We start from the raw sequence: 26618 nt of genomic DNA, 5'->3' as shown, positions 1-26618 counted from the left end.
CTGGGATACAGTAGGTTATGAGGATTAGAGTAGTTTATTTTAGTTTACTAGTAGATTAGTAGCAGTTTAGATTCTGCCCAGCATAGTGCTTACAGCTTTAAATTACACTTCAGTCTCATTGTATGTTATTGGCTTCCTAGGCCATACAGATAAAATAAATACAACAATCATACCTGGTGCCGATTGCCAGCTTTGAAAATAAATCCACAACCCAGAAACATGTGTCTAAATACTTTAATTAAAATTCAGTGTGCTATGAAAATGGTGGATACATATAATATTCATGTTTGCTGAGAAAACAGCTTAGACTAGTTCCGGTGGCTAAGCATATTTTGACAATGAAATTTTAAACAGCTTCTTGGTTTTAATTCTATTTAAAATATCTTTGTAGGTTTTTTATTTTTTTAAAGATGGTGTGCTATTCATTATCAACCAAAATGCAAGAGATTGATAGAGGAGATCAACAGCCACACACCTATGTTCTGTTGTGACTTCAAGATTTACAATCTCTGAGCTGCGACATCCACACCTCAGTGGCCAGCCGGTTCAATTCAGCCTGGAGAATGATGCCCGTCCCCGACTCAAGTTTACCCGGTATCATGTTTCTGTGAGTGTTGCCCTAAGTGAGATAGCTCAGTGAAATTAAGACACTGCCGATCTCATTTCAAAACTGATGTTCTTTCCAGGAACCGCAAGGACTTCTCGCTTTATATAATAAGCAGTATATTTTCAAGGACTAGCATGTAAAAGAGTAAATGCAGTCACAGAAAACAGGTCCCATATGAAGCCGGATCTCACCGTGAAGGGGCCAGGGAGACATTCTGCTGTCTTCTGAAGGCCTGCATGTTTACCTTATAGAAACATCTGGAATACTCGCCACAGGTGGAGGCATTCTCCATGCCTGGGCTTTAGAGTCTAGGGTGCAGCTATGATACATAAGGATGCCAGGGCTGAAAGAAAATCTGACTACATTCCTGTATAACCAGCCCCCACCCCCACCTGCTTTAAAACAAGGTGTACCAGTGAAATCAGGTCTTTCTTTTGATATTGAGGACCAAACCCAAGGCTCTCACATGAGAGAGAGAGAGATTTCAGAGACTTAACTTAGGTCATCAAGGTATTCTTAGCAGTGTGTGATTAGAAACAATCCAAATGCTCACCAATGAGCAGTGGCTGTGACGTCACCACACATCTGCACAAGGGACTATGCTGCCATCACCAATGAACCAGTACGTTCCCCAACCCCCCTCTTCCTTCCTTTTTGAGATAGGATATTGCTATACAGCCCTAACTGACTTCAAACTCGTGATCCTCCTGCCTCAGCTTCTAGTGCTCCATGATGCCCAGCTACAAGCATACTCCCCCAGGTGCTGATAGGGAACCACTGGGGTGTTTTTTTTGTTTTTTTTTTTTTGGTTTTGGTTTTTCATAGTTGTTACCTTGTGCTTGAGAGTGGTCAGGGAGACCAGGTGCCAGGAGTAGTATGGAGAGCTTTCAGTATCATTACCTACTAAAATTAGCAACACTCTCAAGGGCTAAGATAAAAATGCCAAGCATCACTGCCTGTAGTGTCTAGATGACCCGGATCACCTGCCCTGCCATCGGCTAGACTACTGTGTTGACTGCTCTGTGATCTGTTGCTGCTTAGCGCAGTGGTTCTCAACCTTCCTAACACTGTGACCTTTTCAATCCCTCATGTTGTGGTGACCCCCAACCATTATTTTTATTGCTACTTCATAACTATAATCTTGCTACTGTTACAAACTGTAATGTAAACATCTGATATTTACAATGGTCATAGGTGACCCCTATGAAAGGGTTGTTTGACCCCAAAGGGGGTCAACGGCCCACAGGTTGAGAACCACTGGCTTAGAGGCGCTTGGCAATCCCCAAGCTGTTTTGCTATTGGTTTGTTTTGAGCCACAGTCTCATCCACTAGGTAGCCCTGGCTGACCTTGAACCAAAGACCCTGCTGCCTCAGCTTCCCCAGTACTGGGTTCCCAGGTGCTCAGCCTCACTCCAGCTCTTCCCTGTCAGTTAAACACAGAGTGCGTTCTGGTTTGGACTTTTGCCGTATTACCAACCCTTGGTTTTTCTAGGAGAGCTCTCTTCTATTGTCTCCTTTAAAAAAAAAAAAATCTTAAAAGTGCAAGGCAGTTTTCTTCTTGAGAATAGCAACTGTGGGAGGGGCGCACAGTGCTCCAGGGATGATAGGAACTCAAGGACACCACCACCATGTGATGAAATTTGAGGGTTCCCACAACAAGCCTATGTGTGAGGAGGTGCCCTTGGGCTAGGAAGCTTGGCAAGGCAGGCGGTCCCCCCAAGTCCACCCTCACCCCTGGGGATCATGGGGCGCTACACGTGCCTCACTCTGGTTCCTCCTTCTTCTCCTCCATCATCTCCACCGACAGCGTCTGCTCCCCGGGATCCGGGCCCGGGCTCACACGGATCGTCACCGAGGGCTCCGAGGGCCCGGCTGCCTCCTCCTTGCTTCCCTCAGGCTTCCCCGGGGCTGGTGGAGGAGAGCTGCGGGCTGGAGGCTCCTTGGGCGCTGGTGGTTCCTGAGGCGCTGGTTGGTCTGGGGCTCCAGTGCCCTCCTCTCCCCCAGCTTCCTGAGAGCTCTTTGCCTGAAACCCAGAGAGCATGATGTGAGTGCCTGATCTTGCAAACCAACTTGCCCCCACCTTCTGGGACTTCCGGAGGACAGTGGCACACACGAGGTGAAAGCAAGTGGCCTGGAGAGCTGCATCATGGTTGTGTAGGAGAAACAATATAGTGTGGTAAGTTGACGTTTGAGTATGAGAGCCCAGCATGTTTTGAGGGAAGTCTTGGGGATTTGCTTTATTTTGAGACAGTGCCTCATATGTAGCCCAGGCTAACCCTAAATTTGGTGTGGAGCACAAGCTGGCGTCAAACTCAGGATCCTCCTCCCTGAACCTCTCCAATGTTGAGATTGCAGGTGTAGGTGGCCATGCCCAACTCTTAGAGATAGTTTAGACTATTACAGGCTGGAAGCCTGTGTTAAGTTGTGCATTCAAGTACAGATTGATTCCTGACTTATCTGGGGAGGGTTCACCTCTTCAAAAGCTGAGCCATCCTGACACTCACCCTTCTTATTAGTAGTGGATGGTTCCAGGGTGAGTGAGGAAAACTTGGGAGAGCATAGGTTATGGCTGAGGTGGGCAGGAGCACCTGTGGCCTGATCACCTTTCTGGAAGGTTCCAAAGGTTACAGCCCTTATAGGAAGAATGGAGTGGGATACAGAAATTTTAAGTTGATGTGACCCTGTGTCCAGAGGCTTGGTGGGCAGCTGCAGCCCCTACCTTGTGCTTCCTCCACAGGTGTTGGCCCATCAGTAAGAATCGAGGAAAAGAAAAAGTGAGGCCAGCGGCGTGCTGGGGCTGCCCAAGACCCAAGGGAGAGCATGTGGTGTGCTTTTGTGGAGCAGAGAACCCTGAAGTTTGCACAACTGATTGGTGTTGAAGGAAGGGAAGGTGCCAGGATGCTTCTAGAATCCAAAGCAGACCTGCTTGCTTTTTCCATGCTTCTGCATGTCATCCTACACTTGGTCTGCCCTACCTTGTGCACCCGAAATTCACAAGACACCAACTCCCCACTCCGGGCACAGAGTTCATTCAGATGCAGCACCTGAAGCCAGGATGGCTACAAACAGAACCGGGAGACGCACGGAGGGCTGAGGAGCCACTGCCTCACTTCGCAGTCCCACGTGGGTCTCACAGAGTGTGGGGGCCCTTTCCCAGAGCAGCAGAGCCTCTGGGCTTGGTCAGCAAGGACCCCGTCTACTGTCCTTCTGCTCTGGCGTTCTAAATCTCTGGGCAACAAACCTGCCTTAGCCGAAGAAGCCTTTCGCTGCTGTGAGAGGCTCCTTGGGACCGTGTCCACCCAAACCCAACCCCACAACAGCAGCCAGCACAAAAGACCCCAGGGCGGCAGACTCAGCCTTGACTGTCGCAGCAATCACATTTTTTCCCCTCTGTCTGGAGCCACTGATGGGCAATGTCCTGGAACCCCAGGTGCCTTTGATGTCACTTGCCCAGCTTCCGCTATCAAATGAGCCCTAAACAGGTCCCCTGACTCACAGCACGGGACTGAGTTCACTGGGCTTCTCACACAGCGGGCCATCTGCTTAAGACTGTTATGGCCAGGTGGTGGCACACACCTTTAATCCCGGTGCTTGGGAGGCAGAAGCAGATCAATGAGAGTTTGAGGCCAGCCTGGTCTACAAAGCAAGCCTAGAACTGCCAATAACACAGAGAAACTCGGTCTCAGAAAACTAAACAAAAGAAAAACTGTTACGAGCAGGTGAGAAATTAGTACCATTATTCTAATAGGTCTTCCTGGCTTTAGGCCCAGAAACTAATTTTAATATCCTGTTAGGTTCACAGGAGTGAAGACCACTGCCACTTTGCATAGCTATGTGGGTTTTTTTTTTTTCCTTCCAAATCATTTAAATGGTCACAGACACTGTCTTAAATAGAACACCACTGTCTTCTGGGTAAGGATATTCCCAGCCTACATCCACACCTCCCACCGAAAGAACCCTCTCACAACTTCCGGTCCAGGAATGGATTGGTGTGAGACACACACCGCCCTGGCTCCGGGGGAAACGGCTCTGGAATTGGCGTGCGGCCCAGCACTGACTGATGACAATGAGTCTTGGGGAAATTTCACTTGACTCTCTGGGGAAGATGTATTTCCTGTTAGGGTTGCCACACGAAAAGATGTAGAGCCATCAGCTAAGAAAAGAAAAATGGGAAGGCCAGTCCTGTGACTTGAGACCCAGCCGTACTTGAACTTGCCTATTATTATTATTATTTTATTTTATTTTTTGGTTTTTCAAGACAGGGTCTCTCTATGTTGCCCTGGCTATCCTTGACTCTTTGTAGACCAGGCTGGCCTCGAACTCACAGCAATCCTCCTGCCTCTGCCTCCCGAGTGCTGGGATTAAAGGCATGCGCCACCACGCCCCCGTCGAACTTGCCAGTTATTAAACGCTCTCATTTTCCTAGTCTCTCAACGTAATTCCAGACTGCCCTGAAACTCACTGTGTAGCCCAGGATGACCTAGAATTCGGTGCTATCCTGCCTCAGTTTCTCACCCATGTGAGATGCCATCCAGATTTCTCAATCTGGCTTGAATCTGCTTCTGTCGCTTGCAGCCAAACAAAGCCTGCTGCTGTAAGCCACAGCACTGAATGTATGTATGGCCAGCTCTTAGAAGACCCAGGCCTCCTCCTTGAAAGAAACCTGCTAAGGGGGAAGAGCCGGGTCCCCGCCATGGTACCTGTTCCAGCAGCTGCTGTTGTCGCGCGGCTGCCTCCAGTGCGGCCAGTTCCTTGAGCCTGGCTCTCAGGTGGGCGAGCTTGCCGCCCTTGCCCCCCCTGCCGCCCATCTTTCCTGCTGCAGCGAGGGCGGCATTGAAGAGCTTCGGGGTGCCTGCACGCGGGGGCAGGATGAGCACACTCTTTTCCTCCTTGGGCTTGTTGTTGTTTCTCAGCATGCGCCTGAAAGAGAGCCACACCCACTTCCATCCAACCTGCCTGCACGGTGGGGAGGAAGCCCCATCTGCGCCTGCGTGGAATTCTCTGCGGGTGTAGGTAGGACTCAGAGAGGTTGATGAACGGGCCTGAGGTCACACTGGACAGACTGAAGGACACAACTATAGTTTGGAAATGGTTTAAGGGTATCTCCCAAGAGTTTGTAGGCTCATGGTGAGTTTGGGAGAGAGGCAGCGCGGAACCTTTGAGAGGCAGGGCCTGTTGGGAAGTCGTGAGGGTGTTGAAGGAACACCAGGGACCCTGGCTCGTTCTCACCAAAGGGGTTGTTATAAAAGTCATCCTAGACCCTTCTCTGCTTTATCTGGAAAAGGCTGGGGTGGCAGGGAGACACATTCCAGGTTGTTCGGATGTGGCAGAGACAGAATCACAAGCTGGATCAGATGTGGCCCAGCCCCTTGTTTCCTTGAATAAGCATAGAATTTTCCAACAAACAGAGGCTGCGCCTTTTACTAGGAAATTTTCACGCTATGAACACGTGATGAATAGCTTGGCTCAAGAACAAATGAATTTTGCCTGCAATCTCGTGGGTGAGACTGCTAACTGGCAAATTCATTCATGAGGGTGCCCGCTCAACTTGGTTTTTTAGTGTTTTGTTTTTGTTTTTGTTTTTGTTTTGTTTTTTTAAATGAGACTACTGCCAGCTGCTTATCTAATCAGAGCCAATGGGCTTATGTTGTGTGCGGTGATATTAATGGCCTGAGATTTGCATTTCTCCCTGAGTTTCCCCAGGAGACACAAGCATGATCATCCATCAGAGGCCTTGGATGCAGGCTCACCAGCCGCCTGAGCACTGTCACCTATGTCACGTGAGTCCATAATTCATGCATGACAGGCAGCACTGTGGTGCTGAAATGACAAAGAGCAACGCAGGGGACAGCTGCTGGCTGTGCAGCTTTGAGTCAGTACAGGCAAACCTGTCCACAGGAATGGAATCCTCTGTGATGCAGGCCTCAGCTCTGGAAAGGGCAGGAGGCAGCAGAGGAGAGACTAGAGACAGAATATACATGTGAAAACCAAACCAAACCATACCCCACTGACAGAGGCGTGCCATGGGGAGGATTACTTTGAGGAGGATCTGAGGTTTTTGTGTGTGTGTCTCTCTCTCTCTCTCTCTCTCTCTCCACCACACGTCCCCACCACAAGGTCCCTCACCCGCAGGTCCAAAGCAGCCACGGCAAGCGACTGTGACTGAAGCCTTTGAAGCCAAAACAAACTTTTCCTCCTTTTGTGTTGACCTTCTCGGGGACAGGGTGCCACCTTGTTTGCCACAAGCTGCAGCACACACTAGGACACAGTCAGTGGCCACCAGGTGGAAGTCTGTGAGTGACCACAGGAGTCCACCGCCAGAACCTGGGCCAGACTGCCGTTCAGACCACGCCCCCTTCACCAGGAGCCTGTTGTGAATCTTTAGCCCCCTAAGGGAGCCTGGATTCCAGGAGAATGTCATTCTCACTTCCCCAAAGGCTCAGGCAAGTTCAGCCTCTTGGCTTGAAATCTCCTCAGAGGCCCTGCCATGTTGCTGCCTGCCTGTTTGTCCATGGTGTTAATAGCTCTTTAATAAATCTTATTCAAAAGGACAATCTGTCTCAGTGTCCCCCTTTCGTCCTAGGCTGGAAGCCTGTGTGAGCACTGGTCACAGAAGGAATATTAGCAAGAGGGAATCCGCAAAGAGAGAGCCTGAGATGGATAAGGAGGTACTCTCTCCATTCAGGAGGGAGACACAGGAGGAACAGGCAGTCAAAGGTGGGTCTCTGCTATATAGGGAGCCTGGGCCATGAGATATCTCTCTCTCTCTCTCTCTCTCTCACACACACACACACACACACACACACCACACTGGAGTCATCTTGCTTTTTTTTTTTTTTTTTTTTTTTTGAGACATGGTCTCACTATATTACCCTGGCTGTCCTGAAACTCGCTATCTAGACCAGGGTAGCCCTTGAATTCAATGGTGGGATTAAAGGGTGTGTGCCACATACCCGGCTCAGACTATATTACTAAATCTCCACAGCAGACAAAGTAGAGGATGGTTACTTTTATTTTTATAGATGCAAAAACTGACGCTAGAAGAGCTAAGAGAGTTTGGTACCTCACGGGGAAGCCTCCCACACCTCCTGTGGGTTTCCTTAGCCACTCAGCTTGAAACCTCATCTGAAGGGCTAGAAAGCAGAAATCAGCTTTTCTAAAAATAAAACAAACCTACTCCCCAACACAAAACACAAACCCACATGCACATACACCTGTATTGCTAGTCATAGGTGCAAAACATTGGCGCTGCACCAAGAGCTCACTCTGGGGGAGGGGAGACGTGCTAGAACTACGCTGACTCTGTGGTGTGCTGCCATTTATATAACAGGAAGTAAGGAGGCAGCCATGGGCCTGCCTGGTTTTGAAAAGGGGGGAAAAAAAAGAAAGAAAGAAAACACAAGATGGAAAATGTAAGAACCAATGAGGTTAAGCCAGATCATGGCACAAGCCTATGAGCCCTGCTACTAAAGAGGCTGAGGCAGGTAGACGGAGATGGCGGGTACATGGAGCTCACCTCGACCACAATACAGCAGAAAAGACCACCTGGCCAATCGAGCAAGATCCTGCCCCAAGTATGAATCAAATATAATAAACGTACAGGCTAGAGGTTAAGTTCAGTGGTACAGAACGTGTCTAGTATGCACAGGGCTCTGGGCACTAAACAAAGAAAATTAAAATATCCCCCAAACAAAACCTAGTGTGTTTAGCACACCCTGCCTTTTTGTTGTTGGCTTTTGGTTTTGGGGGTGTTTTTTGTTGTTGTTGTTGTTTTGGGTTTTTTGTTTGGTTTCTCTGTGTAGCCTTGGCTGTCCTGGACTCACTTTATAGGCAAGGCTGGCCTCAAATTCACAGAGACCCGCCTGCCTCTGCCTCCCGAGTGCTGGGATTAAAGGTGATCACCACCATGCCTGGCCAGGTTCAGATCTTGTTTCAATTTTATTTTTACTTTACTATTTTGAGAAAGGGTCTCACAACATAGCCCTGGCTGGCATGAAACTTGCAGAGCAGAGTGTCATGGACCACTAGCTCAGTCAGGGATAGGTCTTTGGGATTGGGAGTTTTTGGAGTGTCAGTGAAACAGAGATAGGTGAAGTGACACACGGACAAAACTCAAGATGAAGTAACAAGTACTACACAGGCCTGAAAACTAAGACCCCCCCCCAAAAGAGGAGAGTCTCCTGGACTGGGGTCGATATTCCTGCCAACAGAAACTACAGTTTCAAAACTCTCATTGCTGAGAGCTATTTTCTATTTCTCTCTAAATTCTAACTGCATTTCATTCCCAAAGTAAGACCCCTCAAGCGTAACAATGGTTGCTATGAGACCCTGATAGACCCAGGACTGCAGCCAAAAACTGTCCATGGCCAAAGTAGTTCTGCCTCACTTCCACTTATTAAAAAGGCATGACTAGAAATTAATCATTAGTTAATAAGTTATACTATGGCCTATAAAAAAATGGAGTATTTCAAAAGACTCCAGGTAAATAAATAAAATAAAATAAAATGTCCTGGCACACAGGTGCTGGGCACAAGTTTCGTTAAAGAGAGGACATTGGCCCTGGACAAAAAAAACCACATACATATTGATATCAAGCCAGTAACTTAAGAGTGATGACGTCTCTCTGTTATGTGTCCCTGTACCTTGTATTGTTTCATTCAAAGTTGTAATTCAAAATATAACAACACAATAACTTAACATCCTGTACTTGTATGCTTGATTGCTCACTGACTTCTGTGAATCTGCTGTGTAAAAGAAAATGCTGTAAAAAGTGTAACCAACCGCCCGCTCTCCCCCCTCCTGCCCCGCTTTCAAAAAAGTGTATATAATGCTAAACTGCTTGGCTACAAAATACACTCAGATGAAAACTTGGTCTTGAGTTTTGTCTGTGTGTCCCTTCGCCTATCTCTGTTTCACCGACACTCCAAAAACTCCCGATCCCAAAGACCTATCCCTGACTGAGCTAGTGGTCCATGATAGCAGACTCGATTGGTCTTGAACTTGCAGCAATCCTCCTGCCTCTGCCTTTGGGATTATAGGCAAGAGATGTCATACCAGGCCTACATCTTGGTCTCTAGAGACCAATGGTGGTAGAGCACACATGCATAAGGCCCTGGGCTTCATCCTCAACCCATCCCCCACAAAACTCCTCCAAAAATTTCCCACTAGAAGAAATTAGGTTCCTTGGAGAAAGTGCTGTTTCCAGGAGGGCAGTGGTGTGAGAGGTGGGCGAGCCCAATATTAGCCAGGCCATTTTGGTGTGCCTGTTTCTTCCCGGCAGACACAAGGAAATGTTGAATTGTAATGGGGTATCAAAGGGTGACAAAAATCAGCTTGAAGAGGTCCCACTGGACTCGCCAGAGCTACTGGGGGGCCTCAGAATAACTGTAATAGGTGTTCATAAAATAAAATACTGCCTGCTCACAGAATACACGAAGACCTAGGAGAGGAGGAAAGGCTCTTCCTGGGAGCAGAGTGTGAGCCATAGGAGTGGGGGGGGGGGCGGGGGCAGGAGGAGGTTAGACAGTGATGGCTCCAGCAGACCACCGAGGGGCAAGAGGTCACAGGCAGATTGGTGTCCTCCAGATGGCAGGTGCACACTGGGTAGGAACGGGGCCTTCTCTGTGGTTCCAAAGACGGTCCCCACTAACTGCTCATCAAGTACAAAGAAATAGTAAATTAGTAGTACAGAAACCATGTCCCTAAGATTGAGGTGAACTCATTCATTACCTGGGAAGAACCCAGACCTTATGCCCCATAGGCTGGTTTGAGGCGGCACATTCACCACAGGCCACTTCTGCACCAAGCCAAGAGCCAAAACTGCATCACCAGAAAACACCAGACATAACCTAATCCAAGGAGCATTCTAAGATAGCCTGTTGGCTGCAAAGATGTCAAAGCCATTAGCTATAGCTGACCAAAAGGAGCTGTCCTGGGTCGGGGGAGACAGGACACTGGGCACATTCATGGGGAACAGAGCCTTTGCCTTGATCCAGGAAGGAAAGGAAAGCTACCCACCACCCGGCACAATCTGAACACAGATTAGAGGTGAGACAACAGTACAGTTTCCCTACCCCGTTGTGCACAGCGGTATTACAGCAGCAGGAGAGGACCTGCCCTCTCCCAGGCATTGCTCAAAACCGGAAAAGAAAATAGAAAAGGGATTCTCTACCTGGCCTTCTTCCGGAGCAACTTCTGCGATTCGGGGTAATGCACCAAAATTTCATTCAAGTCCTTCTTGTCCAGAATGAAGAGGTTGGTGAAGCCGTGGGCAACCACGTTGGCCGTGCGCCGGTTCCCGCCCCCAACAGCCAGCAAGCTGGAGTGGAAAAGGGAGAAAAAAAAAAATGAGACCTTTTGGAGGATGTGGGGGTTTTTTGTTTGTTTGTTTTTTTCAAGACAGGGTCTCTCTGTGTAGCTTTGGCTGTCCTCGACTCGCTTTGTAGACCAGGCTGGCCTCGAACTCACAGCTATCTGCCTGCCTTTGTCTCCCAAGTGCTAGGATTAAAGGCATGCATCGCCATGCCCGGTTGGAGGATGTGGCTTTAGAGAAATTGTTTTAGGGGTTTTGCTGCTGTTTTGTTTTGAGACAGGATCTCACTATGTAGACCTGGCTGGCCTTGAACTCTCAGAGTTCTGCCTGTTTCTGCCTTCTTGGTGCTGGGATTAAAGATGTGCACCATCATCCCTTGCTTTGTTCAGGATTTGAAATAGAATATTACTGTTGGCCAGGCATGGTGGCTCATGCCTTTAATCCCAGCACTCAGGAGGCAGAGGCAGGCAGATCACTGTGAGTTCAAGGCCAGCCTGGTCTACAAAGTGAGTCCAGGACAGCCAAGGCCACACAGAGATACCCTGTCTCAAAAAATGGAAAGAAAAAAAAAAAGACTATTACTATTTCTTTCAGAATGATTTCCGATCAGCCTGGGACTGGGACTGCAGGTGTGTGCAACCCAGTGGCTTGAGTTTTGTTCACGTTCATTCAACTCTGCATTTCCCCACTCTCTTCATGGTGTGCTGTGGTGGCATCCATCCTACACGTGCTGGCAAGAGCCAGTGCTTTTCTCGTAGTTTCTCCTACCCCAGCCCGCAGCCTTTGCCCAGAGTGCCATGGACCCCCCACACACACACTGACCTTATCTCTCCAAACACGGATCCGGCTTTGAGTGTCACCAGTACAGCCTTCCCATCTGGGCCGCCCAGCACCTGCACCTGCCCGGCCTGGATAATATACATCTCTCGGCCAATCTCCCCCTGGAACAGAAGAGGGCCAAGTCTCACACCTCATGGCCTCTGAGGCTATCTCAGCCCTGTACCACCAGATCATGTGGTGTGGTTGGTTGCCTTCCTTTTGGCCTCCACCTTTCCCCCACCCTGAATGTTGGGTACGTGCTATTCTGCAGCTCCCACTTGTACTAGCCCATGGTCCACACCCGAATGAGAACCTATGCCCAGTGCCTCAGGAGCTTGGCCAGTGTTTGCTGAGACAGGAATGACAGTAATAGTCAGAAGGCGCCACCAAGATCATGAGGCAAGGTCGAACCAGGACTGGGATTTGATTCCAGATAGCCTGACTCCAGGGTGCATGGTTGCCATGGTTAACCTTTGACCCCCAAACCCAGGCTCTGTCTGCTGAATCCCAAGGACCACCCCCCAATATGCCTTTATTTGGTAATAAGGTTATTGCAGGTGTAATTCAATTAAGATGGCCTACTTGAGTAGGTTGGCCCTAATCCAATCCAATCCAACTTGAATTTGTAAAAAAAAAAAAAAAAAAAAAAAAAAAACACGTATAGGTGGAAGAGAGCCAAACAGAAGATGTACATCTTGCTACCTGAGAAAATGGGTCATTCGGTTGGTCTGCCAGTCTTAACATATAGTGGCCAGAATCCCAAGCTAAACAGAAGGAAGGAAGGAATGAAGGAACAAATGAATGAGAGACTAAATGAGTGGCTAAGAGAATGGATTGATGAGCAGCTTGCTCTGGATTCATTCAGGAACAGTAACCTGACACACGTCTTCCAACCCTCATGTCTTCCTAGACCTGCCGGCCACCTGTCACTCATGCTTAGAAGGGGGTGACAGTAACCCAGTTACACTTTGACCGCACACATACATGGTCTGGTGTTCCCTTTTCTGTGTAATCTGACAAGGGATCAAAGTGTGGGAGTTAAAGCTCGTGTGTCACTGAGTTAGGGAGGAATCAACAGCAGAGGGTGCTGCTCACACGTGCTCCCCCAACACCTGAGTCACCTGGTACAAACTCTACACCTGTCACACAGCAACTGCGCCGCCCCACGAGGGAGGCACTGCAGGCACCTGTATTACATCCACAAGAATAACAGGACTCAGGGCAAGCCACCTGCCCAGCGCGGCACCACTAGGAAGTGGCTCCAACACTATTTAAAGCACTCTGTGGCTCCCAAACTCCCCCTGGCTCAGCAATTCACTTCCACAGACTTTACCGCTGCATAGCATACTGGCCAGCAGACAGGCCCAATCTGCAGCTCTCGGAGCCACTTGGCCAGGGATGGCTATGGCGTGTGGCCCAACACAAAACTAGACTGAAGGCATTTGCTGTCGATCTTGATGAGTAGAGTTTGACCCCCAAAACTCATATGGTGGTAGGAGAGAACCAAACCCCTCAAGGTGTCCTCTGACAAGACATGCTCAGCATTGCATACCCCTCCCACTCCCCACAGCAAATAAGTAATATTAAAGGAGTGGCCAGAGAGAGATCAGTAGGAAAAAGCACTTACTGCTCTTCCAGAGGACCATACCAATAAGTAAAAATAAAATCACACACAATATATATATCAGGAATGGTGGCATACATTTTTAATTCCTGCATTTAAAAGATAGAGGCAGGCAGATTTCTGTGAGTTCAAGGCCAGTCTGGTCTTCATAGTGAGTTCCAGGACAGCCATGGCCATATATAGAGAGAGACCCTGACTCAAAAATAATAAATAATAATAATTTTTTTAAAAAGTTGAATCCACCTGACTGGGGCTAGAGGCTCCCGACTCTTACAATATTTTCACCCCATACACTCACCCAGACTTATTAACATAACTCTGTACAAAAGACTTGAAACTTGCCTACCCCTTGCCCCTGGAGACCTTGCTGTCACCTTGGACCCCTTAACAAGAAGCACAAAGGGCTCTAGACACTGTCAGGGGTCAGATCCTGACATGCACGTTTCCTATGTGACTCACAGCGATAAGGGAACCTAGTGTGGGATGGTACAGAGTGGTGGGACCCGTGACATCACACAAGGAGAGCGTCACTTGTCCTGTAGGGACAACCTCTACTCCTCCCATGCTGAATCTTGCTATTGTAGAAAGTGGGGCCCAGAGCTAACCAATGTTCTATTTCACCCAGACATTTGAATCTTGATGTGAAATCTTCCAACTTATAAACATTAGGAATTAATTCCACTTAAATTCACAAAAATACCTCAGGGCTATCAACTACCCACGGACCACCAGTTGCAGCCGTTAACCTGGCCTGTCTCTTCACCCATTTTCCTGATGGGAAGACTGAGACCCCGGCAGCACTTTTGTGGCTTAGAGCCCCTCCACCCTTTTCTGCAAGGTGGGCTCCTCTGCAGCATGGCCACTGTGCAGGGTGAGCAGACACCCTCGCAGGCCCTGCAGGCACACTTGCCCACGCGGCTCACCTTCTTGCACACATAGTCATTGGGCAGGTAGACGACTGAGCGAAGCCGCTTGAGCATGTCGAAGATCATCTGCCGGTCACAGCCCTGCCCAGACCGAGAGGAAGGAGTGTGTCAGAGGAAGGCAGGGGCTTTGTCCCACCTCCCCCAGCAGGAGGGCACCAGTGACGCTACCTGAAAGAGTGCCACTTTGCTGACAATGTCGTAGTTTACATCAATGGCCAGGTCCAGTCGCATCTTGTCTGGAAGCTGCACCATCAGCTCTGACTCGTCTGGGAAGGAGACCCAGCAGAGGTCAGAGTTCAGACCAGGACTCTGTGTCCCTTACACACTCGCACACAACCATGTGAGGCCCTGCACTGCACTCCAGATTCCAAGAGTCCCCTTGTCGGGAGCACTATGGCCTCCTTTCCAAACTCCTACTCATCCTTCAAAACTAAGGACTAATGACACTTCCTCCAGGAAGCCCGACCGTGATGCCCCTGCCCAGCTTTCATATCACTTATCTCTATGCTGTACCGCTTGCTGCCCCCATTTTGATTTTTTTTTTTTACAGTGTGTTCATGAGCGCGCACACACTGCACCATGGTATGTAGAGGTCAGAGGACAACTTGTGGAGGTCAGTTCTCTCCTACCATTTGGGTCTTTTTTTTGAGACGGGGGTTTCTCTGTGTAGCCTTGGCTGACCTAGACTCACTTTGTAGACCAGGCTGGCCTCGAACTCACAGTGATCCGCCTGCCTCTGCCTCCCGAGTGCTGGGATTAAAGGCGTGCGCCGCCACTGCCCGGCTCCATTTGGGTCTTAGGGTTCGAGTTTGAGCCATCAGGCTTGGCAGCAAGCACTCCCAGCGGCTGAACCATCTCACCGGCCCGCCCACCATTTTATTCATTTGGAGACTAGATCTAGCTATGTAGTCTACCCTTGGCTAAAACTTAAAGCAGCCCTACTAAGTGCTGGGGTCCTAGGCCTGAGCTGCCGTGCCTCTCTGCTTCCTTGGTTGACATAGCTTCCACCTTGGATGGAGTTGTATCTCAAGGTAGATGAAGCAAGATGGCTGTCCAGAGGACAAGCCCCTTAGGTCTTCTAGGGTCTTCACTGGCTTCAAGAGGTTCCTCTAATATTAATGCTGAGGATGCAACCAACAGAGATACCGCCCCCGCCCCCACCCCCACCCCCCACCCCCCGCCGCAGGGCACAGGACAAGGGAAGACCTGATCAGTCAGGAAATCTGGTGAAGGCTGGTTGGGGGAAGTGCGGGGAAGATAGGGCCCTGCCAGTCTTACCCAGCATGCCTTGCGAATGCCAGGTATACTCGTACCAGGTCTTGACACGGTTCTGCACGGACCTGGGGATCTTGTAGAAGTTCATGTACTTCACCGTGCTGTCCATGCAGCTGCGGTAGTAGGTCTGTCCCGCTGTGGCGGCCCCCACCACATCTCGCATCTGGAGCAAGACAGCAGTGAGGGGAGGTCAAGGAAGCGGTGGGCCCAAGCTGGGCACGACACAGGTTTGGATAATACACAGATTCACACAGTAGTACACAGGTCAGGGACCTATGGTCATGGGTAAATCAGAGAAACATAGATGGCCACCCCTAAAGCATGGACATCAGACGCAGGGAACAAGGCTGCAGCCCTCTCCGAGCCATCTCAGGTCCCCATCGCAATGTTGGGGTAGGATGTCCCACTAGGGTGAGCTGGTTCTTGTTGACAGCCACTCTCCCCAGGGAAGAACTCTGAGCTCTGCATATTGTTTGTCAGAATGGGACCCTTCCATGTTTGCTTTGAGTATGTCATCTCTTGCCTCATGTGCCCTGACTAGAACACAGGTTACACATCACATCAGAGACTCCAAAGTGTGTTCTTGCCGAGAATAGCCCAGGTCCCCAGCCTTTGAGAAAGCTTACTGCACTCCCCAAAGGGAAGTCCTGGGGCAGTCCTGAGACACAGACATCCCCTGGTCTTGAGTGGTTCAAGCTGAGCCTTCCCTAATCTCAGTCCCCAAAGCCACAGTACACACAGAAGTTTCCAGCGCAGGGTGGGGGAACCCCAGGTGAATGGGCATGTGACTGCAGTTACCTACCTGTCCAATCATCACAGAGAAAGCGAAGACACCTGTGAAATAATTCAGCAGCTGGAAAACGATTTCGAAGAGTGTCTGGGGGTCCGGCAGCCCTCCGATGGTGATGAGGGTTTTCACAGCCCAGTAATAGCATCGAATGTAACTGGTAAGAGGCAAAAAAGGGGGACCTTTGTCATTACGGGAACTTCCCAGCTGACCTTGCGGTACTGATTCGAATACCCATAGGGACCTCATATGACACAGATGCAACAGAATGGCCCCATGTCCAACAGGGCAGCACTCTCAAGTGCTACCTGGCACTTGAGCCTTGTGTGAACATGTCATCCCAGGACATGGGTACGGAACTGAGGTTCCAGGAGGCACCCAGCCACAGCTCCAGGCTGAGTCCTCCTGGAAGTCAGCAAAGAGGGAGGCTGGCAAGGTCAAGGAACCTGCCTGACTTCCCTGGGCCTTCCCACCTCTGTTCACCTGCTGCTTATGAGGCAGGGCTGACAAAAGCACAGGCCCTAGAACCACTTTGTAGCCAGTCTGCCACCTCCACAAAATGGACACAGCAGGGGAACGTTCGTCCCAGGCCAACTGTGAGGATGAAAGGAGCTGCTAGAAGAGTGACCAGGCCCTAAGTCAGCCATCGAGACCTGCACAGGGACCTGTTAGCACCTGCCCTGGTGAACAGAGCAGATTGGCCCATGTCTTCCAGATGCTTCCTAGGTAGTGGGACAAGATTCCAAAGTGTACTCATGCTGGGAGGCTGCAGGAGTAGCGGTGTGTGTGTGTGTGTGTGTGTGTGTGTGTGTGTGTGTGTGTGTGTGTGTGTGTGTGAGACAAGCTGTCACCAATTGTCTACAGATCAGTCTGCCCTGACAACCCTACTATACCAGTACTGGTCACCAGGGGGCGCATGAAGCAATTGAGGAAGAATTAAGCTGCCTCCCTCCCCCTCAACCACCCACCTCACTGCCTCCCCATCAGCCACCTAGCCAACCAAACTTGGAAGGAGCTGAATGTTCATACAGCTGGGCAGTGAACTACAGAAGGTATAAGAGTCTAAAAAAAAAAAAAATAAGATTCCCCTAAATGTTTCTAGTTGAAGTAATCTCCCCCTGAAACACAGGGGTGTGTGTGTGTGTGTGTGTGTGTGTGTGTGTGTGTGTGTGTGTGTGTGAGAGAGAGAGAGAGAGAGACTATAGGCTGGGATAGATCACAGTGGACTGTCATCGGCAGGAACTGGTTCTCCAAGGCTCCTTGCTCCAGCACACAGCAGAGCCCTAGAGGGTGGTGACTAATTTTCAGTTTATTTATAGCTATTTGGAGTTTATAGCTTTTTGTAATTTGTAATATAATTTATTTATAAACTATAAATATTATAGCTATAATAATTTATAGTTATTGTTTGCGCCATTCAACTCCTTGAAGAATTTTCTGTCACTGTAATTTGTTCACATATCCAGGGTCCCTAGAGGACTCCCCTGGGAAAGAAAGTGTGTCATCAAGCAGGCCTGGATCTCTGGGTGCCAGAGCACCACTGACTGCTCTTCTTCCTGTGCTGCCAGCTTGGCCTGTTGCTGAGAAAAGGGTTCTTAGATTAGGGGCATGGAGTCTTTTGAGAAGTGAAGGAAAGCCAGAAAACTACCTATTCTCAGAATTTAGCTTTTGTTTCTAAGCTGGGGCTGTTAGTGTTCCTAGAGGCCAGGTTCTGAACTCTCTCCTGGCCTGGCATGCTGGCTTTTCACAGCAGGGGCAGGCACTGGCCAAGCTCCAGCCGAACACTCACACTCATCTTGTTGTTGTGGTTGTTCACAAGAATCCTTAGTAGCATTCTAACACTCAGGAAGCTAGTCAGGGTAGAAAGTTCAAAGCCAGCTTGAGCTACAGGGTGAATTCAAGGCCAGCCTGGACAACCTAGAGAATGTCTTAAAAATGTTTAATTAAGCCGGGCGTGGTGGCGCACGCCTTTAATCCCAGCACTTGGGAGGCAGAGGCAGGCGGATCACTGTGAGTTCGAGGCCAGCCTGGTCTACAAAGTGAGTCCAGGACAGCCAAGGCTACACAGAGAGACCCTGTCTCAAAAAACCAAAAAAAAAAAAAAAAATTTTTTTTTTAAATTAACCACACAGGAGACCCTGGGTTCTGTCCCCAGAACTTAAAATATGTGTATACCATAAGGAAGCAATGAAGCCATATGCTGTGTGTGTGTGTGTGTGTGTGTGTGTGTGTGTGTGTGTGTGTGTAACACGCAAAGGATTTAAAAGGTATAAGAGGAAGCACAACACTGTCTAGTCAACCACCTGTCACTGATGCTTAACACAGCAATTACCCATAGAGGTGATAATTCTGTCACTACGATTAACCAAATACATTGCTAAAAGAGATTTCACCTCCTTGCGTGTTTATAATGTGGCTATTTAAGCATTTCAAGTTGCATGTATGAGTCACATTACATTGTAATTGCATGGCCTTGCTTAGGGCAGTGGGGACCCAAGTAAGGTTTTCTGCTTGCTGTCCACCATATTGGATATACATATATGCATGATGCCATATGTCATTCTTGGCTGACTCTAAGATACAAAGCAGGAACACCTTACACTCTCCTGTTATATTTCTTTAGTTCTAAGATACAGTAACTGCATAGCACACCAGTGAGTTGCTTTTTTTTTTTTCTTTCTGGTGGTGGGGTGTGCTGGAGCCTGAGCCCAGGGCCCTGTGCACGCTAAGCAAGGACCCTCCCGCTGAACTGCATCTTCAACACACGTTCAACTTTTTGGACAAAAATAAATAGCATGTTAAACATACACATGGATTATCCATATATCTCAAATTTAGAAATGCTAAAATCTGGAGAAGTATGTCGCCCACAGAGAGGTTAAAAACAAAACCAAAAAGCAAAACACAGCATCGTGTGGATGTTCTGAACCATGCTGCTTCCTCCGGAAATCCTCTTTCATTGGTCCTGGGGGGGCGCATTTCCATTTTTTCTATATGACAAATTACATTATGGGGAACATCTTTATCCACGAGTCCTTGTCCCCTGCCCTGAATATTTCTTCACACTAAAGTCTATATGGTGTCTTTGCCGACTCTGCTTGGGGATTCAGAAAAGATCTTTCTGGTGCAGAGGTTCTCAGCCTGTGGGTTACACCGGGCATGGTGGTGCACACCCATAATCTCAGCACTCAGGAGGCGGGGGCAGGAGGATTGCTGTGTGTTCCAGGCCAGCCTGGTCTACAAGCAAGTCCAGGATAGCCGGGGCTACACCGAGAAATCTTGTGTCAAAAAAGCAAAAAAAAAAAAACCAACAAAAATATGTGGGGTTGAGACTCCTTTGCAATTATAAAGTAGCAACAAAATAATTTTATGGTGGTGGTGGGAGTCACCCCAGCCTGAGGAACTGTATTAAACAGTTGCAGCATCAGGAAGGTTGAGAACTTAGCAGGTCTCATGCCCAGACCCTGTCCGGACAGTAACAATTTCCAGGAGACCTTAGCTTAGGAGATGGGTGGGGAAGGGAAACTTGGCCCTAGAACACTGGCCATCAGTGGCTCCTCAGGAGCAAGGTTGTCTTGACAACACAACAACTGTGTGATGCCTTTCTAGGAGCCTTCCTGTTGTAAGTGTAAAAGGATAAAAATATTGCCCATATGATGCCGGGGGTGGGGGAGGAAGCTGGCTCACCTGTTCCCCACGCCATCGTAAACCCAGTGAGTGGAACCGATGCCCTGGAAGGCCGACGCCCAGTAGTAAAGACAGGAGTTGAGGTGCAAGCTGTACAGCAGGTAGGCAGTGGTCCTGATGACCCTGCAGAGGGAGAGAGTGTGACACAGCCATGGGCGTGACATCTTGCTCAGGGGCAGGGCTTTGGGGGGAATGAATGAGATCTGAGCTCCCCTAAAGCCCACCTCATAGGTTTCCCTCTGAGGGAGGGAGCCACATAGCCCTGCCCAGCCACCCAATCAGCGAATACTCTGTCCCTGCCACCCAATCAGTGAATACCCAGTCATAGTATCCCCCCCCTCTCTCCCTCCCTTCCCCCCCCCTCTCCTCTGCTGGATTCCTTTAGTTCTAAGGTGTAGTTAGTTGCTTGACACATCACTGATTTGGGGGGAGGGGGTGGAATTGAACCCAGGACATTTGATTGGAGCCCTGTCAAATGCAAGGCTGGAATCAAGCCAGCTGTGGCAGAGAAACCTATACACCTCAGAAATCTATATATAGATGAATGTTGAGAACGCCGAGAGACCAAAGGGGAAATACAGCCTGAGGGAGGAGCAGGGAGGAGTCAGATGTAGGCAGAGAAATGGCAATGTGCTCTCCTTTAGGAACAAGGAGCCTTGGTCCCCAAGCATGGCTTAGTTGGTCCTGGGCCCCACCTTGAACATCTATCTTGTACCCACTGTGCTCTTACAAATGGTCCCTCCTTCTGTTAGAGCTAGGGTGAGAGCTTCAGTTCCCTGTACTGACACAGAAATACTGGCTTGTTGTTGAGTCAACCTGTGAGTGTTCTTGTCATGATGGGGGGTGGAGGTGGGGTGTAAATAAGACACTCCTGGTTCTATATAAAACCAACCAGCCAATCAAATATCCTTTCAGAGAAGTTGAGCCAGGAAGAGGTCTGGCTTCTGGAGGCCATGGGACCTGGGGGGAGGGGAATGGCTGAAAAGGGGAAGCTGTGTGTGTGTGTGTGTGCATGGCTTAAAGGGGGAGGCTAGGTGTATGGTGTGTGTGTGTGTGTGTGTGTGTGTGTGTGTGTGTGTGCGTGTGCGTGTGCGTGTGCGTGTGTGTGTGTGTGTGTGTGTGTGTGTGTGTGTGTGTGAGTGCACTGACATGCATGGGGAACTCTCACCTGTAAACGTAGGCTTTGCTGAGGATGGCTTCCAGGCGGTTATTAAACTCGAAGAAGGCCATGTACTAGGAGGGAGAAGAAGGCGTCAGGCCAGCCCTGTGCCTGCTGGGGGCATGGCACACCGCCCTTGCCTTCCACCCTACCCCATGGTTACCGGTCTTCTCTGCTCTCTTTCTCTAGGTAACTAATGGGCTCGTGGCTATCCTTGTTAGTGATTTTCTATTTCCTCTCTTTGGAAAAGAGCACCAATATAGGGGGATGGTACGTTTCCAGTTGGCTAGAAAAGTCCATTTAGGGGCTCCTGAGTGCTCTGAGTGGCCACCTACCCTGATCACAGTCAATGGCACTTGTTAGTTCTCCACCTCGCATCAAGCAGATTCCTCCCAGCACCCGGGGCCCAGCCAGTGAGTGGCAGAAAAAACAACGGACGGACATACTGACAAGATGGGTGCTGTGCATTCAAATCTGTCCTTGGCACCCCCTTACTCCTGTCACCTTGGGCAAGTCGCCCAGCTATTGCAAGGGCCGGTTTTCCCGCCTTTTGAATAGAATCCCTTATAGAGCAGAAGCCGCTTCTCTGAGAAGCTCCGTAGGGATGGAGTTGGAGACAGACTGCCTACATTCAAACCCACACTTCACCCCGCCTAGCTGCGTGGCACTGGGCAACTCCCTTCGCCCTTCTGTGACCCTTTCCTCGTTTTCTAAGATGCTAAGAGCAGCATTCATGTCACGGATTGAAGAACTAAGCTCAGTAAAGTTTCTGGATCAGAGACTAACAAGAAGTGTCCCCAAATTAGCGGCAATTATAGCCAACCTCTCAGAGAGGCTTGGAGGGCATTCACCTCCCCCACGGTCTCCTCTTGGGGACACCTTCCCTTCCTCATGTGGCAGTGACCTTGTCAAGCACGGAGAGCTTAAGCCACTCGGACCCGGCAGCCGTTCTTACCTTCAGGCAGCGGGGCAGGCGAAGGAGGGGGTTCACACCAAGTTTCAAGTAGAGAAAGTCCAAGGGCAGGAGGCAGAGCAGGTCCATCTGAAATCCCAGTGGGACACCACAGGGAGGGGGTGGGGGTCAGGGTGGGGGGAGGGAAAATAAGACACAGAACCTCAGAGGTAGGAGGGCTAAAGGGCTTGTCTCTATGTGCCAGAGAGATGGGTCAGAATACTCAAGGCACTATCAGATGAAAGGGCACAAGGCTCCCCATCACCCCCCCTACCCCCCCACTCCCCCATCCCCGTGTGGCTTCCTAGTCCATCCCGCCCATCCCCAGTGCAGCTGTTGCCCTGGAAACACAGACATGCAAAGGTGTTCCGTGGGGACCACCCAGCCTGGGCTGTCTCCGAAGACCAATGGCCCTAGTGGGCGTTCCCACGGGAGATAGGGCCAGCCTCCCTAGGTGACAGGTACCGTGTGACACAGGTGCCAAATCCACCAGTACACACCTTGAACCGGCGAGACTTCAGGTAGTTGTTGCGCATCTCCTTTTTGTCTGTCTGGAAGAAGGAGGCACCGTGAGGGGGGGGGGGGGGGAAATGGTGTTAGATTAAGCTGTGATCAGAGAGGGACACGGTGGCCTCACAGGGAAGGATTTGGGTCGGGGTGGGGGTAACTATCCGTAGGAAGAAGTCTTGCTGGAGTCACCAGGCACTCTGATCTCATGGGTAGAGGAAAGTGGGGGCTGGGAGCCTAGTCCCTCAGTGCCTGGTTCTGATGGGGCCAAGGAGGAGGCCGGCCAAAGACTCCTCACTTATTGTCAACATTTCCATTTCTGGCACCTGCTGTCTATGTTATCACAGGCTCCTTAAGCATTTTAGATTTACGTTCCTCTTTAATTCATGGTACCTGCTGTTATGATAGCATTTGCAGCCTGTGTTCTGTGTTAGAGGCAGTTGGCATAGCATCGTTTGCCACGTCTTCCAACACATACGATACATGTCCAAAATTTTAACTTCTAGAACGTTAAATTTACCAACTGTTATACTGACCCCTTAGCAAGGCACTCAAAAAACCTGGACCATGGATTAATTCTAATTCACCGAGCTTAACAATTAGCCTCACAACTGATTCATTCTCTGTCTGTCTGTCTGTCTGTCTGTCTCTCTCCTTTTTTTACAAAAGATTTATTTTTTATGTGTATGTGTGTATGAGCCCATGTGTGTGCAGGTGCCCACAGAGGCCAGAAGAGGGCGTTGGATCCCAATGTGGGCTCTTGGAACTGAGCTTACACAAAGTATTTGTAACTGCTGAGCCATCTCTCCAGAGTGCGTAACCCCTACATTTTTAAGACAGGGGTTCACTACTCAGCCTGATCTAGCCTCAAACATAGCTCTACCTGCTGTAAACCTCCTGAGTGCTGGGATTAGAGGCTTGGATCACACACAGTCACAGGTAAGGGGCTGGCTCAGGCTGTTCCGCAGAGCAGAGCCTCGCCATGCCCTTTGTAGGATGCACTCAGCTCCCTGAGCCCCTCACTCTGCATACATTATCTGCTTCTCACAGCAGTATGCACATCATACGGGGAGCTGTTATCACCCACCCCCATACACAGATGAGGACACTGAAGCTCAGGCAGTAGATTCAGCTAGAACCTGAAGCAGGTGCACCAGCCCCAGATGCTATTCTCTGGACCACTTTTCCTTTAACTCTTATCAATTGATGTGGGAACCAGTTCATCTTTGAATGGTACCTAGCATGTACGATTTGAACACATGTGAGGGGTAAAAAAAACAAAAACAAAAACAAAAACAAAACATGGACAGCTGCTCCTAGGATTTCCTTATTCATCTATTTTATCACCTGTCACAGCATCAAAAGCCAGTCTCCTGAAAGCCCTGGCTATAGCGTTTGCCCTGGTCACACACACACACACACACACACACACATACCCCCATCCACCTGCCTGTGACTCACAATGATGTCCCCGCCTTTAACAAACTGCAGGCGCATCTGGAACACCGTGATGTCCAGGAGGTAGATGAAGTCGCACACGTAGTCCATCAGGAGCCAGAGGTGGATGTTGTCTCGCTGCTGGTACGGGAAGGCCCAGCGCACGGGAATCAGCCAGCAGTTCCAGTTCCAGGCCAGCACCACGAAGAACAGCCACAAGATGTACATGAGGTCTGAGGGGGGACAGGGGTGGGCTTGAAGGCCAGCAAGAGAGGGCACGTCACCCGGGCCACTGAGTGCGGATTTCATCATGTGGAAGATAGACAGATGGACGGACAGGTGGATGAGTGGATGAATGGATGGGTGGACAGGTCCCTATGGATATGTGCTGATAGGTCCTAAAAGACCAAAGTCTTCTGAGGAGGGGACATGTGGCATTATTGAATAATGACAGCTCAGTAGCAACCCCTTTTGCTTTCCTTCTTACTGAAAAGAAATATTGCCTTCATTTATTTATGGAGTGGGGTGGGCTTGTGGGTACCACAGAGCACTTCGGAGGTCAAAGGTCAGGAGTTGGTTTTTTTCCTTTCACCATGTGGGTCCAGGGGATGGAACATAGGCTACCAGGCTTGGCTGGCATATTTACCTACTACACTGTCTCACCAGCCCATGAACAGGGTTTGGCAATATATTTTCTGTCTTAGGAAATCCAGAGCAGTAAATAACACATGGGGAATGGACAGATGGATGGACGGGCCGCTGAGTGGATCACTTGGCATCAGTAGAGATCACTAGGTAGCTTAGAAAGCCAGTGGCCACCAGGCTTGGAGTCCTATCCCTGAGTGGCTCCATTTAACTCCGAGGAACTTCCTCTCTGGCTCCCTGCCATGGTCTTTTCAAAGCCACAGGAAATCACCAGCCAAGTAAGGAACTCCAGTGTAAACTGTGAAGTGTGGTACACATGTGCAGGGTACTGGGCCGGATGACTATGGAACGGGCTTACAGAGGATCATGGGAAATCACTCTGATGACCTCTTCCCTGCCTGTGCTCAGAGAAGGGGCCCCAGGAAGGAGCTCACATAGCCAGATGAGGAGAAGATGTGGTCAAGGTCAAGGTGAGGAGTGTAAGTGGTTGCATCTTAAAGTAATTAGTTCACTTTGCTTTGTGCCTCAACTTCCTCATCTGTAAGATGGGTGGGGTCTGTGGTCTGGTCCAGGGACTTGTACTAAAGGATTAGGTAAGGATATGTGGAGTCATTTTGGAAAGCACAGGATGCCCCTGGTGTCAGACCCTGCCCCTCCCCCTCCTCATAGTCCTCCAAGACAACTCACTGGTCAACGGGTCGATACTCTGGGGGAACTGGTACATCTTCCAGGGCCTGCGTTTGAACTTGCAGCAGAGCATGTCGCAGTAGTGCTCCTCCTCTGCCACCTCCGCCTCCGCAGGCTTCTGGGCTGGGGCTGGATCTGGGGCCTTCTTGGCTGGGGCTATGGGATGACAGTAGGACAGTCTGACCCAGCCCTGAGGCTAGGAAAGGGGGGTTCCTACCCACAGAGCTGGGACTGAAGGGCCTCCCTACTTCCTAACAGACCTCTGCATGCAAAAGTCAGTAAGTATGCTCCTCTGGAGCAAATTCCAGGACCCTCTCTTCAACAGCAGCCTGGAGACCCCAACAGATCTTCCAGAAGGTGTCTGTCTGTCTGTCTGTCTGTCTGTGACAGTGGACCCTTTGCTCCTTTAATGGGCAGGGCATCTTGTGCCCATGTTCCCATCTTCCTTACTCAGAATACTGAAGGACTCAACCAACTTGGGGACACATTGAATCAGACTTTTCGGAGTAGGACTCAGCTCTGTTACCTGGCTGGGGCCCATCGTCCTGTGGGTCTGTGATGCTTTGTGACAGAAGCCTGGGCTCTAAGGGGTCCAGCACAGCTATGTTTCTAGTATTAGGAGTGTGACTTCAGGCTCTGCTAACCTGTCATGGGCATTTGAGTCCCTAAACTCGACCCTTGTCAGAAAAACCTAGAAAATATCTCTGATAAAAAAGCTTGTTCATTGGGCTAGGTGTGGTGGTGCAGGAGGCAGAAGGAGGTGAATTTCAGTTGAGACCAGCCTGGTCTACAAAGAGAGTTATAGGCCAGGCAGGGTTACACAGTGAAACCCTGTTATTAAAAGAAAAATAAAAGATGTTCTTTGTTTTAATGTGGTTTTTTTTTGAGACAGGTTTTCTCTGTGTAGCCTTGGCTGTCCTGGACTCACTTTGTAGACCAGGCTGGCCTTGAACTCACAGCGATCCACCTGCCTCTGCCTTCCAAGTGCTGGGATTAAAGGCGTGCGCCACCACACGCGACTCTTTTTGTTTTTTCAAGACAGGGTTTCTCTTTTAGTCCTGGATGTCCTGGACTTTGTAGACCAGGCTGGCCTCAAACTCAGAGATCCGCCTGCCTCTGCCTCCTGAGTGCTGGGATTAAAAGCATGTGCCACCATGTCTGGCCTGACAATGCCTTACTATGTAGTCCTAGGCT

At 49.6% G+C, this 26618-nt stretch overlaps 1 protein-coding gene across 4 annotated transcripts in view; it reads right to left on the bottom strand.

Annotated features, from left to right (window-relative positions):
- Window positions 1-220: 220 nt before the first annotated feature.
- Window positions 221-26618, bottom strand: part of CNGB1 (cyclic nucleotide gated channel subunit beta 1) — a 75460-nt gene continuing 49062 nt past the window's right edge. For 3 of the 4 annotated variants that reach the window (XM_084757095.1, XM_084757096.1, XM_084757097.1), the window contains exons 20-33: window positions 25425-25580; window positions 24117-24325; window positions 22649-22699; window positions 22152-22238; window positions 21206-21270; window positions 20038-20160; window positions 16366-16507; window positions 15567-15726; window positions 14457-14554; window positions 14286-14369; window positions 11742-11860; window positions 10779-10925; window positions 5308-5527; window positions 221-2630 (exon numbers count right to left, since the gene is read on the bottom strand). In XM_084757095.1, the coding sequence (XP_084613221.1) occupies window positions 2370-2630; window positions 5308-5527; window positions 10779-10925; window positions 11742-11860; window positions 14286-14369; window positions 14457-14554; window positions 15567-15726; window positions 16366-16507; window positions 20038-20160; window positions 21206-21270; window positions 22152-22238; window positions 22649-22699; window positions 24117-24325; window positions 25425-25580 (1922 nt within the window). In that variant the 3' untranslated portion in view covers window positions 221-2369. Of the gene's footprint in view, window positions 2631-5307; window positions 5528-10778; window positions 10926-11741; window positions 11861-14285; window positions 14370-14456; window positions 14555-15566; window positions 15727-16365; window positions 16508-20037; window positions 20161-21205; window positions 21271-22151; window positions 22239-22648; window positions 22700-24116; window positions 24326-25424; window positions 25581-26618 lie in introns of those variants that run through there. The other variant, XR_014774533.1, reaches the window with a different exon arrangement.

This window comes from Acomys minous (assembly GCF_964271855.1).
Source record: "Acomys minous genome assembly, chromosome: 14".
In the NCBI taxonomy this organism is placed as follows: Eukaryota; Metazoa; Chordata; class Mammalia; order Rodentia; family Muridae; genus Acomys; species Acomys minous.
The sequence above is the reverse complement of the archived record's forward strand: the minus strand, read 5'-3'. Positions and strand labels throughout refer to the sequence as shown.